The sequence below is a fragment of the Otolemur garnettii genome, unplaced genomic scaffold (genome assembly GCF_000181295.1).
Source record: "Otolemur garnettii isolate 467f Iridium unplaced genomic scaffold, OtoGar3 scaffold00217, whole genome shotgun sequence".
In the NCBI taxonomy this organism is placed as follows: domain Eukaryota; kingdom Metazoa; phylum Chordata; class Mammalia; order Primates; family Galagidae; genus Otolemur; species Otolemur garnettii.
This window is the reverse complement of record NW_003852612.1, coordinates 1,283,150-1,301,160: the sequence shown is the minus strand read 5'-3', so window position 1 is coordinate 1,301,160 and position 18,011 is coordinate 1,283,150. Positions and strand designations below refer to the sequence as shown.

The 18,011-nt window shown below is 46.1% G+C and overlaps 1 protein-coding gene across 1 annotated transcript in view; it reads right to left on the bottom strand.

Annotated features, from left to right (window-relative positions):
* Positions 1-18,011, bottom strand: part of WDFY4 (WDFY family member 4) — a 279,600-nt gene that overhangs the window by 78,822 nt on the left and 182,767 nt on the right. The window contains exons 42-44 of the mRNA XM_003801656.3: positions 16,513-16,719; positions 14,625-14,676; positions 11,992-12,158 (exon numbers count right to left, since the gene is read on the bottom strand). Coding sequence (XP_003801704.1) covers positions 11,992-12,158; positions 14,625-14,676; positions 16,513-16,719 — 426 coding nt within the window. The remainder of the gene's footprint in view (positions 1-11,991; positions 12,159-14,624; positions 14,677-16,512; positions 16,720-18,011) is intronic.

Sequence of the window (18,011 nt, the reverse complement as noted above, 5' to 3'; positions counted from 1 at the left end):
TCAGCCCAGCCCTGTAACCCTTGTGTCTAACAAACTTCCTGCATGCATATTTCTGGCTCCCAGTTAGCTTCCCGGGGAATCTGCACTGTGACAATGTCTCAGTACGCTCCAGAGTAAGTCCTTACAGAGAATAAATCCCTAAAGGAATAAGTAAGTCAGCAAATCAACTAGAGGGTGGCAACCTAAAGGGGCCAAGGGTAAAGCCAAGGCCAACATTTTCTCAGGGTGATTTTGTGCTACTTTCAGTTACATAAAGTCAGAATAGGTGTTTTTGGAAGAAAAAAATAAAAGAGGTCCCAAGAGATGAGAATCTCAGCAAAGCTCAGTCAGCTGGTGAGGGGCACAGACTGGGACTGAAACCAAGGCCCCTGCTCACCTCTGGGTGCAGTGATGAGGCCGCAGTGGAGAAGCCTGAAAGCAGGTCCTGGAAACCAGTTCTTTAACTCCTGCACCACACAGGGTTCAGGAAAACCAGAGCCAAAGCCAGAAAGCAAAATTCACTGAGGGCTTTGTTTCAAGACAAGCATGAATTACCAGGATTCAGGGCAAGTTAGGGCTGAGCTATTTTTCCTAGCTCTCTCAGCCTCTCCTGAACCTGCTTTGCTGGCCCTTAATCCACCCTCTATGCCAGAATCCTAACATGGACTCATCTAATTTCATTCACTCATCTGGATGATCATCTCTCCAGTAGCTCTGGAGTCCATGCCAGACTCCAAGCCAGGCTTTGGGGATATAGGGTAGACAAGATAAATGAGAATCCTACACTCATGGGGCTTAAAATTCAGTGGGGGGATTTTAACCAATAAAACTATTTTTTAACCAGCCATCTATTACAGACTGTGAAACATGCTAGGAGAGAAAAGCCTAGCCTAGCATGTAGCATGATAAAGCACAGAGGAACTGGAAGAGTCCATTCAGACCCTGTCACTCAAAGTATGGAGACAAGACAGCCATGGAAAAGCTGGGAGAAGAACATTCAGTTAAGAGCCTAGAGGTATAAAGGAAAGATCTATGGAGTGAAAAAGAAGTCCATGGGTAGGAGAGGAGCTTGGAAAGTAAGAGTGCTCCCATTACGGGGCCTTGGATACCTTAACAAGGCCACTGAGTTTTATTGTGGTTGCAATAGAGAGCTACTGTGTCCTGATAGATGACACTGGCTACTGGGTAGAGAATAGATTATAAAGGTTCAGGAGAGGAAGGAGGGTGCCCAGTCATGTTGTTATTTCAGTGTGTGTGGGGGGTGTGTGGCTTGGGTGAGGTGGCAACATGGGGAAGGGGGAAGGGAGTATATCTAGACAAGATGAAGAATTGACGGGAGCTGCTCCTCGAGTAACTGCAGAAATCCATGAAAGGAAATAAAGTAACAGAGAGATGAAAGAAAGAAGACAGAGAGGAAAGGAAGGAAGGGAGGGAGGGAGGGGAAAAAGAAAAGAAGAAGAAAGAGGGAAAGTAAGAAAAAGAATCAGAAGGATTGAGGATAAATGGACTTGCTCAACTGAGTGGCGTCCTCGGCTTTCTCAGAGAAACCACCATCACCGCTTTATTCTTTCAAAGAGATTCTGTGAATACCTAAGCACATTTTACACATATGTGTATTCTTGTTTTACGCAAAGAACATATTTATATACTTACTACTCTGTATCTCTTGTCTGCTCCCTCAACAACACATCTTAGAGATCCTTCCAAATAATTTCTTCCAGAGTTGTCTCACTCTTATTATTAGCTGCAGACCATTCCCTTGCATAAATGTACACAACTTGCTTGACTGATCTTCTGATCTGGGTTGCTTTCAGGTGTTTTGACCTGACAAGTGATGCTGCAATGACCATCCCCATAACACACAAATAAAATTTGCAGGATAAATTCCAGGAGTCAGAATTGCAGGTCAAGGGTGTGGTTGTTTTTAAATTCTGATAGGTCTTGTCAGATTGCTCTCCTGCAAGGTCACACCAACTTACACGTGCACCAGCACTGTTGAGAAGGGCTTGCCACTCTGTGAAAGCATTTTCTCCTATTGAAAGAAATGCTTTTCTTTCTCCTAAAGAAAGCATTTTCTCCTATCTCCACCTTTTACAGATGACACTCAGAGGAGGCTCCATCCTCAAGTCCATGTGGTGAGATGTAAAGCCAGGGTGCCAGCCCTCGCCTACATGCCTCCAAATCCTCTCCCCTCCCTATGACACCAGGCACCCATCTCAAGCTCTGTGGTGCCTGCAGTGGGGTCTCAGAGGACTTGCCCATGATCTGGTGCTTTCCTTTGGGGAGACTTAAGTATTAACCAGAATAAACCAAACCACAAGAAGAATGTCTGGTGAGAGCTGGGTTAATAGCTTAAAAATTGATTCTGCTAGAAAATAAATGGCATTTTAAAAACAGGAAAATGAACCCAAGTGAACGATTACCTGCTCTTATATTTAAATTAGCCCTGGGAGGGCTCCATCCCTAAGTTTACTCACGATTAAGAAATCCCTTGTGCCATGATTCTATTGATCACTTTCAAAAGAGTAGAACTTTGGCTTCATAAGTAGAGCTTTTTTAAGATCAGCTGGATGATATAGTATCACTCCTGATGGGTGGATAACCAAGAAGGTGGCCACAACTAGCTATGCCAGGGCTGAAGTTAGAGGGCGTCTCAGTCCATTTGCTGTTGCTATAACAGAATCCACAGATGAAGAGTTTATGAAAAAAATAAATTTATTTGACTCAGCGGTTGGGAAGTACAAAAGCTATGGCTGGCATCAGGTGAGAAGCTTCCCATAAACGAACAGCAGAAGGCAGAAGCAAGCACACAGACAGAGAGAGAAATGTGGCTGAACTCACCCTTGTTATCAGGAGCCCACCCCCAGAACTGATCCACTCCTGCCACAATCATGTTAGTCCATGTTAATCCATTCAGGAGGGTGGTGCCCTCGTGGTCGATCACCTCTTAAAGGTCCCACCTATTAATACTGTTACAATGGCAATGAAGTTTCCAACACACAAACTTTGGGGAACACACCCAAACCATAACAGAGAGAGGGGCACCAAGCCACTGGGACATTCAGTGGTAGCTCACACCCACACATTCTCCTGACGTCAGGTCTCAGTGGGCACGTCTACAAAGGGGAGGATGAACTGGATGCTCTCTGACATCTGCAATAGGATTATTAGTCTGAAACTCATGATAGCACCCGACTTTTAGAGGTAGGAAAGCTGAGCCCCAGAGAAGTCATTGGGGGTACCCAGTAAGGGTGCCCATTCCTTACATCTATGTGCAGGGTGAGTCTGCTGCAGAGAAAGCTTTAGCCTGGGTGCCAGTTATCATCTGCTCCCTTCCTACACCTTCTGCTCACCTCGGCCGTGCTCCCAGTACATTCAGTTAGTTCTGGCCTATGAAATAGTAGTGTTCTCGTTTTTCAAAAAGCACAGATCACTGAGAAAAAGAAAGCAAGAAGGTATATAAACAACACTATGTTGTCTACCTATGAATTCTGGCACCTAATCTTTCTACCTTGACCGCATTCAGATCGAGTATTCAGTCATTATAGTAATCAAAGAAACAAATATTAAAACAATAAGAGACAGTATTATTTATATATAATAATTTATACGTATATATAAAATTGGCAAACATGAAAAGGAATGTAACCTGGATCTCTTTACATAAATGCCTTCTCAGTTTGAGACGAGGAGCAGGGATGCCCCCTGCCTGCCTGCACGTGCCACTTCCACAATGAGCCTGCAAAGAGCTATCCTCCTCTGCACACACCTTTGCTCTGTTTGGTTGCGTCCGTGTAATAGGAAACATATTACAAGTCCCGAGGGCTGTTCCAAGCACTATGTTTACTATAACCTGTGTTCACTAAGGATCTGCTCATCAGCAATGGATTGAAATTGGAGCATCTTTCTAGCCAAGGTAGCTCTGAATATTACAAAACCTAGATCTTGGGCATTTATCCAAAGAATTAGTATGCACAAGAATCACCTGGGAAGCTTTATAAAATTCACATTCACAGACTACATCCTCAGAAATTTCAACTCAGCAGGTATAGAATAGGATCCTAGAACCTGCATTTTATTTATTTTATTATTTTATTTTTTTTGAGACCAAAAAATCATGTCACCCTCAGTAGAGTGCTGTGGCAGCACAACTCACAGCAACCTCAAATTCCTGCGCTTAAGTGATTCTCTTGCCTCAGCCTCCCAAGTAGCTGGGACTACAGGCACCCACCACAACGCCCGGCTATTTTTTTGTTGTAATTGTCATTGCTGTTTCGCAGGCCCAAGCCGGTTTTGAACCCACCAGCCCCAGTGTATGTGGCCAGTGTCCTCTGAACTACGATTGCCAAGCCATAGAATCTGCATTTTAATAGCAGCCCAGAAAATGCTGATGCAGGTGATCTAAAGACTGTGCATTGACAGACTGAGCCATGGGCATCCCTGAGGCTGAGGAAGATAAGGTTTCACCTGATGTCAGCGTACGGCTCATAACTTACTCATCCTTTTGTTCATTTATTTAACAGATACGCATTAAGTGTTTAGCATGGCCCATGTACTAGTAGGCACAAATGGAAACAAAACATGCCTTTAAGATGTTCGTAGTCTAACAGGGGAGAGGGAGAAGAATATCAGCTCTCCAGGCCCAGTGTGGGAGGGGGAATCACAGGCATCCTGGGAGCACAGAGGAGACCAGACTGAGGTGGGAGAGGGGTAGAGGTGACATCAGAAAAGTAGTTTTGGAAGAGGTGTCCCAGAGAAGGAGCCCCAAGGCTGGGGCCTGGAGTTAGATCCGAAACAGAGTAGCAGCATTCCTAGGCACAAAGTTTGGATCTAGCAGGATATATCTGGGGATTATAGGTAGTTCTGTATAATTAGAGTAAAAAGTCAGATGTGTGTACATTTGCTTACATGTTTGTGTTCACGTGTTTGTGCAAGCCCACATGTGTGCTCATGTGCACGTGTAAGGGTGAGGGATGACAGTCCAGTGATGCTGCAAGGCCAGCTCAGGAACAACCTTATGTACAAGCATGCCAGAGAGAGTCTCGGAGGTTTTAAGCAGGGATGACACACACAGTTTGCTTTTCAGAAAGGTACGGTGATTTACCCAGACTGCAAGTAACTACAAGTAAAGGTTAACACCCCCTTTTACCTTCTACAAACAGGTTCAGCTAAAAATATCTGGAAAGAGGTTGTGAGAGATTCTACTCCTTGCTGACCAGAGCAAAAATATCTCCGTTTGAGCTGGTTATTTCCACCAAGGTCAAACTCATATTTTATAATGAGTTTGTATGAAAAAATATCAGATGTTTAATTTTTCATGCAATCAAAGAGAAAACAGCAAAAATAAGCCGTCGCTGGGGTTCTGACTCTGGAGTGGGTCTAGGAGCTGCATGGAGAGTTACGTGGGACCATCCTCAACCATGCAGTGACTGACATGGGCCCATAATTAACATGCATTAAATCAATCACTCCTCATGTCCAACAGAGCTGTTTACAGAGAAATGAGCTTGTGGTTCTGGGAATCATTAATCAATAATGCAAAGGTAGCACAGAATAATTGAATAATTACTGTCCCAGGTATCAGAACTCTAATATACATACAAAGAATTGAGCTAGTCTGTAGCCACCCTGGAGCCTCAGGCCTGCCAGCTTCCCCCAGGGCTAGGGCCGTGCCTGTAACTCCAGAGCCCTCTGCCAGGGTTGGGCCAACTGGATGCCTGGAAGGTGGTTATACCCTGGAAAGTCTCCAGGACCATGTGTGCAACAAAGGCCATAATGCCCAGTGCTTCAGAGATGTCAGGGGGAGGAGAATCCAGAAATCTGGTGTTAGAGCATGGAGACATACCCACCATGCTTCTGTCCTGGGCCTGCTTCACTTAGAAACTTAGAGAAAGCGAAACGTCCACAAGGACTCATAGTGACTTGTAGGAATTTCCAGGTTACAAGCCATGCTTGCTACAAAATGTCTCAGTGCAGGCCAGTGGTATAAGCCTGGGAAATGCAGAGGGGGTCTCCTGCAAGTGCACACCTGCACACATGCACACAAACAACTACTATGGGCAAATTTTTGGCATATTTTATGGAACATATTCAAGGTTCAAAAGTCAGTGTACCCATCCTTTCTTGCTCAGCTCCCGGTTCCTGGTTTTGACAAAACCCATGGGCCAGGGCTAAGACAGGAGGGCAGGTGGGCACATGTTTGGCAAGTGGAATCCCAGGCAGAGATGGGGTGTTGGTTCAGGACCTGTAGGCTGCCTACGCCAGCATTAACCTGAACAGGGCAAGGTACGGGGGAGGTATGTGGGCCAGGGGCCACGTCACCATGCCCAGTGTGGGCAGGCTGCCGAGGGATGGGGATAGGGAGATGGAGAGTTTATGTAACTTGTCCAACACAAAGAAGTAGAAAAAGTTGAGAGAGGGAACAACCATGAGAACTAAGAGGGAGAGAGCTCTTAGGTCAAATGCCAGCAATCCCAGCCAGTAGACACATGGGGCTCTGTTTTTATCATCTTTATAATGGGAATGACAAGGCACAGGGCCATAGTACCAGAGGAGACACTGTATGAAAAGCTCATAAGGAAGTGCTCCTGACACCCAGCTATCAGCAATTTTATGAATAGTAGCAACAAATAGCAGACTGAAGTTCTGAGTCCAGGCTACACACTTCCCCATGTGCCAAGCCGCCCTCTTGGCCCTTCCTCCATGGCAGTGGTGTTGGATTAGCCACAGCAGCCTGCCCAGGGCAGGACACAGTTGCCCTGTCCTGCCTGTGTCCAGATGAGCTCCCCTGTGTGTCAGGTGCCCCCAGGGCATGCTGGCCCTCAAGCTGGGTCCCAGGTCATGGCTGCAGGCAAGCTGTCCCCTCTCTGAGCCCCTACACAGCACCTCAGGCACACCTTCCTGAGAGGACCTCCTGACCCAGGACACCTTCCTTCAGGCTGAGCTCTCCATTTCAGCAGATCTTTCCAGAGCACACACTCTGCATGTCAGGAAAAGGAGAGGCAAGGATGAATCCAAGCCTGCCCCTGCCTTTAAAGAAATCACAGGCAGACTCAAAAGTAATCACAGAGGATGAATGTCTTAACTCAATAACTAAGACAATGACATGAAGGCTACGCTAACTGGTTTGATGAGAGTATTTGAAGTTGTTTATGAAAACACCACACTGTACCCCATGATTGCATTAATGTATACAGCTATCATTTAATAAATAATAATAATAATCACAGCCATGTAGAAGGGAGATACTAGAGGAGGCCCAAGGGATGGAGCTGCCAGTTCTTCCCCGGGAAGGAGTGTGTTGGGGACAGGTTCACATCGAGGAGGCCTCTGGGCTGTGGGGGATCATTGAGTGGTGGGCAGAGTGGGCTGTGTGGATCCAGCCCGCAGGCGTGTGAAGAGGAAGAGGAGCAGGGTCAGGCCATGGAAGCCCCAAATGCCTCACCCGCTGGCCAGGCCCATGCCCCACTGAGCTTTCTAGTCTGGAGCAGAACAACAGTCCTCTGGCCCAAGATTTTCAGATTCTCATGAGTTCCTGGGGCCTTATGTTCCTCCCTGCCTCACTCTTTTAATGTGGAGGTCTGCCTGGTTTCATTATACATCAGTCTAGGCCCCAATCCCAATAATTTCTCTCTTCCTCATAAAATCTTGCATTTTGTGGTGAGTGCTGGTACTCTGAGAGGGGGCCCATTCCAGCTGGTCAGGTCTCTGGTGGGCCCACTTTGACCCTCTGTCTCATCCTCTACCATGTTGGTGGAACATCCAGAATCATTAGACTCTGGAGTCCCCCACTCTGCTCAAGCACTCACCACTCATTTCCCCAACACAGGAACATCAGTCTAAATGAGACACTTCATTGTTTCTCTGACAGGGCCCTTTCCCTCCTCCTCAGGGATATGTCTTAGGTACCAGGGTTCTTACAACTCTCTTTTTTACTTCTTGAAGTATAAGAACAAATCCGGAGGTCCATTAAATGGGCAACAACAGCTGAAGTAATCATATTAATAGCAAATACGAGCCACTGAGAGCTCCCTCCTCACAGGGTATGGGGTATCTGGCAGGGACATACAGAGCCTCCTGGATCATTGCCATAAACTACTTGAGTCGAGGAGCATAATCCCACCTTAAAGAGAGAGGGAATGAGGCTCGGGGAGGGTTGCATTACTTACCCAGAGGCTGGGCCTGTGAGGGACAGAGGTAGAATTGGGAACTGTCAGGGGTCTGTCCCCAGTCTGTCTGTAACCTCTGCTCTGCACCCCCCCACCCTGGCCAACATCTCTAGGGAACAGGCTGCCTGCTGGTCCAGCCTCTCTGACCGTGGGAAACTCTGGTCAAGTTGGGAACCAGCCTTTCCCACAGTTCACCATGAAACCAGAGGCAACAGCACAACCCAAAGAAATGAATCAAAGCAACTCATGCAAGGAACGGATGTCCACATAGTGTCAAGATTGACCTTGCAGCTGGCCAGTCTCCAGTTCCAGGGAGCTGACAACCCTGTGGGCTGTCCCAGTCAGCCCATCTCAGCAGGTAAAGGGCCAGTGGGCACTAAGTGGGAACCGGACAGCTCCTGCTCTCCCTCCCCACTGCCTGCTGGGTTTCACATCCCATCCTGCTGGCATTTCTGACAGCTCCTGCTGAGCCACAAGGAGCCTGAGAAAGGCTGAAGCTTAAATACAAGGCAGGGGTGGATGGGAGAAGAGCCTTTTCCTGGCTGAGTCTTGACTTGGAAGTTGGGAAAGTCAGTCACCCGAGGGCTTCAGGCCCCAACACCCCAACACCCCACCTGGAAAATGTTACTGGATGGGATAATTAGCAAAAGCAAGACTCTCAGAAACTGACAACATCAAAGGCACCTGCGGGCTGCAAGAGGCTGGGACTCTTCAAATTCCCCCTCAGTCTGGGTTGGGGCTGGAACCTTGGAAGCAGATGGGTATCAGGCCACGGGTGGACTCTCCTAGAAAGGACAGGACCTGCACTGGCTGGACAGTGGACCTGGGTAATTCCAAAGAAGCAGCAGGATTGCAGAGAAGTCTCTAAGAGCCTCACGCCTGGCTGTGCCATCCAACACTCACCTGGATACTGCTCAGAAGGGACTTTGCAGATGAAATTAAGGATACAAATCAGCAGACCTTCAAATAGGGAGATTAGCTGGGTTATTAGGTGAGTCTGGTATAGCCTGGAGCCCTAAGTAGTGAAGAGAAAGGCTGCAGAGTCCTCTGAGAGGAGGTGTGTGGGAGCAAAGGCAGAGGGCCGGGAGACAGCGAGAATAGTGAGATGTGAGGGGAGAAGGACTTGACCATGCCAGGGGCAGATGGAGGAGGTCATGAGGCCAGGGAAGTGGACACTCTCAAGAAGCTGACAGTGACCCCAGCAGACACGTGGGCCTCGGGACTTGCAGAAGCAGGAATCTGGAATCTGTTGATACCTGAGTGAGCTTGGAAAGGGGATTCATCCCAGAGCCTCTGGAAAGAAAGACAACCCTGCTGTCATGTTGGCTTCATCTCTCTCAGCCTCTAGCAGAAAACCACCGAACCCTGTTGTGCCTGAACTTATGAGATAATAAATGTATGCTGTCTTAAGTTTGTGGCAATTCGTTCTGCCAAAGATAGAAATCTGATATAAAGCATTGTCACGGTTCTCCTCTTATGGAGACACCACGTAAGCCAGTCTTTCCTTTCCTATCAGCAAAGTAGGCAAGAATAGCTGGGGCCTGATATCTGTTTAATGTGTGTCCTTCATATTCAGTTTCCTGCCACTGGGGACATCGTAGGGTCCCTGGCCTCTGCCCACTTGATGCCAGTAGCACCACTCCTCAGCCATGACAAGTGAAAATGCTTCCAGACATTGGCAAACAGCCTTTGGAGGGTAAAGTTGCCCCCAGATAAGAATGGTTGCTTTCTATAAATCTGTGAGGGGACAAGGCAAAGAAAAGTTTTTATAGAAAGAAAACATAAATTTCTTAGCTGCCTTTGTAACTGACTGGGTGTTATCCTAATTATTCCCTTATTTACAAGAGCATGTTCACAAATTGATATATCCCAGCCATGATCAGCTGTTAGTCCCAGGCAGCTGGATGTTAGGAATACACACACATAAGGATATATGTAATATATAATGAATATAAAATATTCATTTTTTAAATTTCACACAGTAGACATCTAATACTTCCATAATCAAAGTCAAATGCACATGAATGTGACAACCTGCATTCATCAGTGTTTGCTTACTGGCTGCTCTAGGGATGCCTGAGGTTACGCCCCTGAGGTCACTCCTGAAGGCAGCGAGGACAGTGACAGAAGCAGACACTGCTGGCAACACTCTGTGTGCGGGCAGCAATGCAGGAGGTGATGCAGGGGCAGCAGAGACAGCAATGGGGGAGAGACCAGTTCTCCAGGTTTCAGAGTAGAAGTGGCCAAGATCAATGCCAGAGAGTGGGCTGTCATGGTCAAGTGCACAGGGCAGTGCAGGTAGACAAGCCTGTGTAGGCCTGGCATGGCGACCAGGTGTGATGAGCACCTGCAGGTGTGCTCTGTGTCTGGAAGCTTTGGTTAGCTTCTCATGTAGGTATGGGAAGGACGGCTTTGCTATGGGGCTATGCTGCTGGAACTGTTGCCTAAATCTGAAAACAGCAGAGCAACTTGCCAAATGTTCTGCAGCAGTCCATTTGGCCAATGAACTGCAAGCTAGCCCTCCTATCCAACCCCTGGAAAGAGAAATCCCAGTTTAACATTCCCCTGGATTCTCTGCAAGGAACATGGCCCTGGAAAGGCCATGCTTCAGGGTCTGCCCTTTGCTTGCTCCCATCTGAGCTGGTTACCTGCCCCTGAAAGCCCAGGGTGCTCCTTCTGTAGGCCTTTCTCTCCCACCCTGGGCCCCGTGAGCCTCGACTCTCATGTGCTCATCCCTGTGTGTCCCTGCATGGCCTACTGACCCCTCCCTGTCCACCCCTCTGTTTTGCTGAGGTGTCTCCTTCACCTACATCTTAACTAAAAAGCCCGGTTCACCCATGAGACCCTGAGGTCCACCAGCCCTTACACCAGCCTTGGAAAGGGAGGACAACTAGTCCTTAATGAGCACCTCACATGTGCCTGGATCAGACTGAGTTTCTATACTTCAGTGCTGCATTGAAGCCTGACCAGGTGTTATCAAATGGTTACCATAAGCTCCATATTAGAGATAGGAAAGCGGGGGCTCCATTCCAAAGGTTGGATGACATGCTATTTAATATGTGGCCAAGTTGGGATTTGAACTCAGCTTGGTTTTCCTCTAAGACATATGCTTCATCTTTCATATCATGCTTAGACTTTGATAAAAAGAGCCATTCCCTTGGTCCCCTACTCTAGAGAGGCCTCTCTGGCATGCAATCCTCCAGCCAATGCCAAGAGGACATGGACACTGAGAACTAGGGCTCCCCCAACCCAACCCAACTCCAAGCAGGTAGCACCCTGGATTTTCCTGCTACTAGGTCCCTAACCTGCCTCCTGGGCCTTCATCTCCAAGGCCACCCTTTTAAAAGCTGACAGTGCCATGAGTATGCCTACCGTGAGGAATGAGTGGTAGCCATGGGGAGGTCAAGATGTGCAGACACTTTAGACATATGACTTGGGAAATCTGGACATGTACCCAGGGCCTCGCAAGGTATGGACCCTCTCAGGGTGGTCAAGTTGCTGGCAGGGGGCCTAGGTATTGAACTAAAAGAAGGTCAAGAATTCTCAACTTGAAACTGGCCTCTCAAGTTGTCATGAAGGTCAAGGTAGGATGTTAAAACATATTTCATTAATAATTTGTTAGCTTTTTTTGCACCTTTTAAGTATTTTTTACACAGGGTATATAAGCTTCCATTTGCACCCTTGCCTGGTGGGCCCACAAATTTAAGAACCTATCCCTTTTGTGCATTGTTTATGTGGTGCATGGTTTGTATCAAATGGAGATCTCATTCCCCATGTGAGCAAAGAAAGCTTATTTCTCTCCTGTCTGACAATCTTTAAGAATAATTGCGATGGGGTACATTACCTTTTCTTGATCAAGAAGCTCTTGTAAAATAACTTGTCTTTCCTGACACAGCTCCAAGAAATCCTCTGAGTGCAGACTCTCATGTAAGGCAGGGAAGAAGGTCAGCTGAGTGCAGTCCACAGCCACCTCGTCTGGCTCACTCTCTGCTTCCTCTGGTGCCAACTTATCTACAGCAGAATAAAGGAAGACATGGTTTGGATGTGAGGGGTGGTGCTCAGTATGTGCCTACGTCACTGAGAGGAACTGCAAGATGCCTGGGCAGAAGTGAACAACGTGGATCTTTCTGTGCTCCTTCACTGCTTCCCAAAATGGACACGACCCATCTGACCCTCCTTGGGGTGCAGCCAACACACCTCCAAGTTGATTCATCCTGGAGGGCCCTCGTGTTGCTCCTCTGCAGCTCTCCAGTGACCTCAAGGCAACTTTGCAAAATTCACCCTCATTCGTCAGTCAAGCAACTCCCTGGAGGCTCACCAGGGTTTGCTTTTGCTGAATTTCACTTTGTTCACACTTAAAAGAATGTTGTTTTTTCTAATTATAGAAGTAATATCTTCCTCTTGTTTAAAAAAAAAAAACTTAGAAAACTCGTAAGGTTGTGAGAAATAAAACAAATATCACCCACACACCCAGAGATAGGGCCAATAATAACAGCTCCCATTAGGTAAGGCCCTTTTCTGTTCCAGGTATGCTCCAGGTACTTGTTATATTTTTCATCTAGTCCTACCTAGGCTGTAAATACCATTTCATCCTCACTTTACAAATGAAAAGATTGAAAAAGACTATGATGATGTAGCTACTAAGAACTAGAAGCAGAATCTGAACAAACTTTCTCTGAGCCCAGAGTCTAGTCTCTTAATCTCTAGGCTGCTTGGCTCCACTGTTTACAGTTTGGTTGATTTACTTTCCACATCTGTTCCGGCCGTATGTGTGACACACACATAATTTTTTGACATAAGAATAACTGCACATTTACAGTTTTTCTTCTCTGATACTTTTTTTCAATCAAGATTACATCATGAGCATCTTCCCTTTCCATTAAAAGTTCTTGGAACAACTTAATTGGCCATGTAATATCTATTATATGGCAATCTCATAATCAATTAATCTGTCTCCTATTTTTTAGAGATACAGATGGTTTTTATTTATGCGCTGTGCTGTCATGATACTGCCCTGGAGTCATCAGTGGGCACATCCAGATGTATTTCCTAAGGATTCCCTTCCAGGTAAGGACACTTGGGTCCAAGCTTAGCACATAACTCTGCAGATTTCTGGATCCTGCACCTCACCACCTGTCCTGAGCATTCAGGACACATTGCTCAGCAGGCTGTGGGCCATTTTCTTTGTGCCGAGATGTTCCACCTCCTCCTCACCTGGGAGTCACATATCTGGGTAAATGAGAATGTCTGAGGCTCACAGCAGGCCCTCATGGGATTTTTGCACCTGGGGAGGACAGTCTTGGAGGAACAGGCACCCAGGAAAGACATGGTGCAGAACCACAGCTACTTTTTCCTCCCTTGACTGAGCTCCTTCCTTCTATGCTGGAAATGCCAAGGAGACCCAGGGTCATAGGCACCCAAGGGCTCTGCATGTTGAGAGTGAGAGGACATAGCAGCCCCTGCCACAGTCCATGTGAAATCAGCACACTTTCCGTCGTGCTCTCCTTGCACTCCTGCCTCCCCGAGGTAGGGTGCGCAGGTGAGCATTCTGACATTAGCATTGCAGGGTTTGGGGTGAGAGGAGAGAGGGGGCAAAGAGGTATTGCATGTATCCCATGTCCCGTGCCACAATGGGAGCTCCAAATCACCTTGAAATCAGAGCCCAGGATCCTTATTGTTGGGCTTGGGTTACTGTAGACTGGCAAGGTAGTAAGCCGAATGCAAAATCTGTCGTTCAGGCAGTCTGAGACTAGCTGGGTCAGTGGCAAGAAGTTTTCCCTGGACACTGAGCTAAGAAGATGCTAGCTGGGGCCTGGGCTATAGTTAAACCCATAGACAGGGAGCATTTCAACTAAAAGGATGTCTTTAGTGGAAAACCACAAAATCATATGTGTGTGTGTGTGTATACGTATATATAGTATGTATGTATGTGTGTTTAGATGTGTTCACGCCAAAATGACCTCTGAAAATCACCACGATATTCTTAGTAAAGCAATTAAACCAAATTCCCTGAAATGAAAAGTTAAGTATGAATATAAAAAATGATTCCAAGCATTTTCTTTAAATTTGGAAAATAATAATAATTACATCTATAATTTTCATAATTATAGAATGCAATGTAAGAAGTACTAACTACCAATTCCATCTAATTTTATTCTAAGACGTTTTATTGTTTTCCTGTATGTTTTTGGTCATTTACTGAATATGTAGTAGATACTTTCAAGGTCTCTGGACAAGATGGTCTCCTCCAAATAATTCTTACTGCTGAAACCTCAGGGCAAGTGTCTGGGTCCGGAACAGATAACTGTCTGCTCGGGACGTGCAGTAATGAGAGGAATCTCAGTGCTGCCTATAATAGACCTGCAGCATTTTCTTCTTCTAAAACATGAATTTAACATATTTAGTAAGGGACTACATAAACTCAATAAGTGGCTTAATTATTAAAGAAAAAAATAGATAAACTGATGAACTGAATACCTGGGTTTTCAGCATTTGCTTGAGAAAGATCCTTATTTTTGTCTTGGCCCTCCTGAAATAAGACCAGAGAAAAGAAAAATTAACTCCCTGGACACTACATAGATGACCCCCCTGCGTTCCATAGATTCACCGACATGCACGTGACCCCTTCAAATTACTCCAGACTCAACTTCAAGGGGAGAGAAATGCTAAATCCTAGAGGACCACAATAAAATGCAAGTATTAATGTTTCTGAGTCAAAGGGGAAAAAACCCACAGTCTTCCATTAAGTAAGACTTACGGTAATTACCAAAGATGATGCCAAGATGGGATTAAATAGCATCCTGGATGTCTGTGTGGGGGTCACCCTGGAGAGGGGACAGGGAGTGGATCTGTGGCTGAACAGCCTGCCGCACCGGAGACCAGGTGTCATGGCCAGGCTCTGCCTTCATCACTGGCACAGTGAAGTGAGCAGTCTATTTGTTTTTCCTGTCTCCATTTCCTAAGAAACGTATTTTGGGGAAGGAAATCTTCATGACCCGACTAGAGTGTATCCATTTGGGGAGATAACTGGTAGAAAAGAGAGGTCAGAAACCAGACTACAGGATCACAGCAAATCCCCTTCCCACCCACTAGAAAGCTTCAAGGCCATTGTTTCTGGGAAACCACAGAACAGAGTATAACTTTTACTCTGGCCCTGGCTGGTGACCAATTAAGGGAATAACTCCTAGATTTGCCCTGAGTGCAAAAATTTGTCCCTCTGCAGGAGGGATGACTCCTTCTGGGAACCCTCCTCCCACGGTCAACCCTACCAATAAGGGGTAATAAAGGCTTCTTGAAACTGTGCGAGAGCTGAGCTGCCTCCTGGTCAGACTCCACTCTGCTCTTTTTCTCTTCTAGTAAAGCCTTTTGGACCCCTGGACTGGCCTCCTTATGGACCCTTCCCCCAACTCTACCCTGTTTGCCTCAATATTGAGGGAAAAATACTACCTATCACCAAATGTTTATTGATAATACTTAAAAAAAAATGCAAACGTCTACAGAATAAATGAAATACAATTCTTTGTTAGGTGTATAAAGGCTTAAAACACACTTGGGTTAAAGACTAGAGAATAAACTCAACGTGGTAATTTGGGATGGACACAGAAGGAAATACGCAGCATTCCAGGGTTTGGAAGGCCTCCTTTCAGAATATTTTAAATTATGATTGGTCAATGAGGACATGAAAACTATGACCATATTTTTCTCTATCCACTAACCAATAAATCCAACTGGGTTCTCATCCTTGAAAAGACAAAATTGTGAATTTGAAAACATAGGTCAAGTTTCATTACAGCAAACTCCCAGGGACTGCCCAGATCCTACTGTTTGGGAAGCCAGGACAGCTTCAATTGTGTTTGGACTGAGTGGGTCACTCCCCAGGCTTGAACTTGCAGGAATAGCTGAGTTCAAAAGATTTTTCCATGTAAAGCTTACTATAGGGTTTGCTTATAATAATACTCGGAGCAGTGGGGGCTGCACTCAAAGATAAATAACTTGTTTAGGAAGACAAGGGCCATTCCCTGGCTCTTTCCAAATACTGACATCCAGATTATGCCACTGGGCTTTTGCCAGTTTCACCATGGTACTGGGTCAGGGTACAGACATGAACCACTCATTCATTCACTCACTCACTGATGCATTCATTCAGGCTGTGATTCCAGCATCCCTCCTACATATCTGGGAGAAGCCGTGAGTTTTTTCTTCGGTTAAAGGACATCAAAAACAAAGTATGAGACTCTTTTAGATCAAACTGCATACATTATTTCTCCTGCTTGATGAAAACAGCTTGAGATGGCGAAGGTAAGGAGTTGCTTCCCCACACAGTGCCTACCTGTAACCATCACCGTCTTGCATATCAAACTCCTACCTTGTGCCTTCGTGGGTTCTGGGCCTCCAGCAGAGACAGGCGTCTGATGCGTTTCCTCATACCAGCAGGTCCTTCTCTCCAGTCGAGTTCCCACTGGGAGCTAGGTGTGGCTTCTTCCCTTTGACCCCACAATCCCAGCTCCCCAAAAAGCTGCTCCTGGATCTGGGCCCAGGCGTTGGCTGCCTTGATGTGACCACATTTCCGCCTCTGGGGAGGAGAAGCACAATGTCACTCCTGGGCACATTTTTCTCACGATCCTGGGCCCAAACCTCCTCGGATAAACAGGCCAAATCTCCTTTAATTGATTGAGAAAGATATCCCCATCTAGGTATCCCTGAGCATCCTCAGGACGTTCAGTGCACTCACTAGAGCCAGGGCTAGGCCAGGAGAAAGAAACAGTTTCTCAGCTTTGAGATCATTTCATCCCAGCTGAGGGAGGAGGAAACCATCTTCTCTTGAGCCTTCAGAGCCACGAGATTGCTGGGCACCAAGAAGAAAGCAACAGGTCCAAAAGGCCCTGAAGCGGCTCATTAGTGGCTGGTTGGTTCTGCCATTTTATACGATATAAAAATGATGCTAAGCATACCACGTTGCTTCTAGTTACTGGACTAGAAGCAGAGTGAGGACAGCTCTGCTGACAGCTGGCTGATCTGAGTGAGTCATTCCTATCTCTGGACCTCAGACTCTCCAGCTATTAAACGAGAGGCTTGGCCCATCATTAGGGCCTTTCCAATCCTAATAAATATGATTCTGCAATGTCCAAGGGTTCAAGAAAATTCACCAAAACTAAAACCTTTCATATAGATGAAAATAATCCCACCTAATATCTATAAAATTCTCACAGTTGGCATGTGTGGTCTTTGACTATAATACCATCTACTAGAGTATTCTCCAAGTCTGTAAAAAAAAAAAAAAACCAACACCATGGAACTGCTTTTAGAGACCACATTGAAGTTTCATGCACCATCCGCCAAAGAAAACACTCCCTTTCACTTTGGGCAGTATAACAACTTTGCAGGGTAAATTTTGTAATTCTTTGAATAGTTAAGCGATGGCATTTGCTTTAAATTTTAATTATTTTTTCCAGAAAACAGAAAGGTGAAATGCTGATGAATAACTTAGTTGTGCACGAAGCATAACTTAACATAAATACCAGCAACACTCAGGATTGCGCATGGGGCTGCGATGCGCTTTATCTCGTTCCTTGTACCCAGCGCTGCCATGAAGAAGTACCTTCTATCATCCCCATGAAGACACTCTGGCTGGAGAGAAGTGGCTTCCCCCCAAACCGTCAGGTGGCCACGCTGATATTTAGACCCAGTCTGTTGGATTCCAAAGCCCTTCTTGAGTTTGGTAGATAGAGTCCTTCCCTGTGGTGCTACTAACACTGTATAAGCTTGTGGTTTCTGTTGGCCTTACTGCAAAGGCTAGAAGACTTTTGGATCTAGGTCCTGCAAATCTGGGCCATTTTAAAGGAACAAACTGTTTTGAGATTTCTC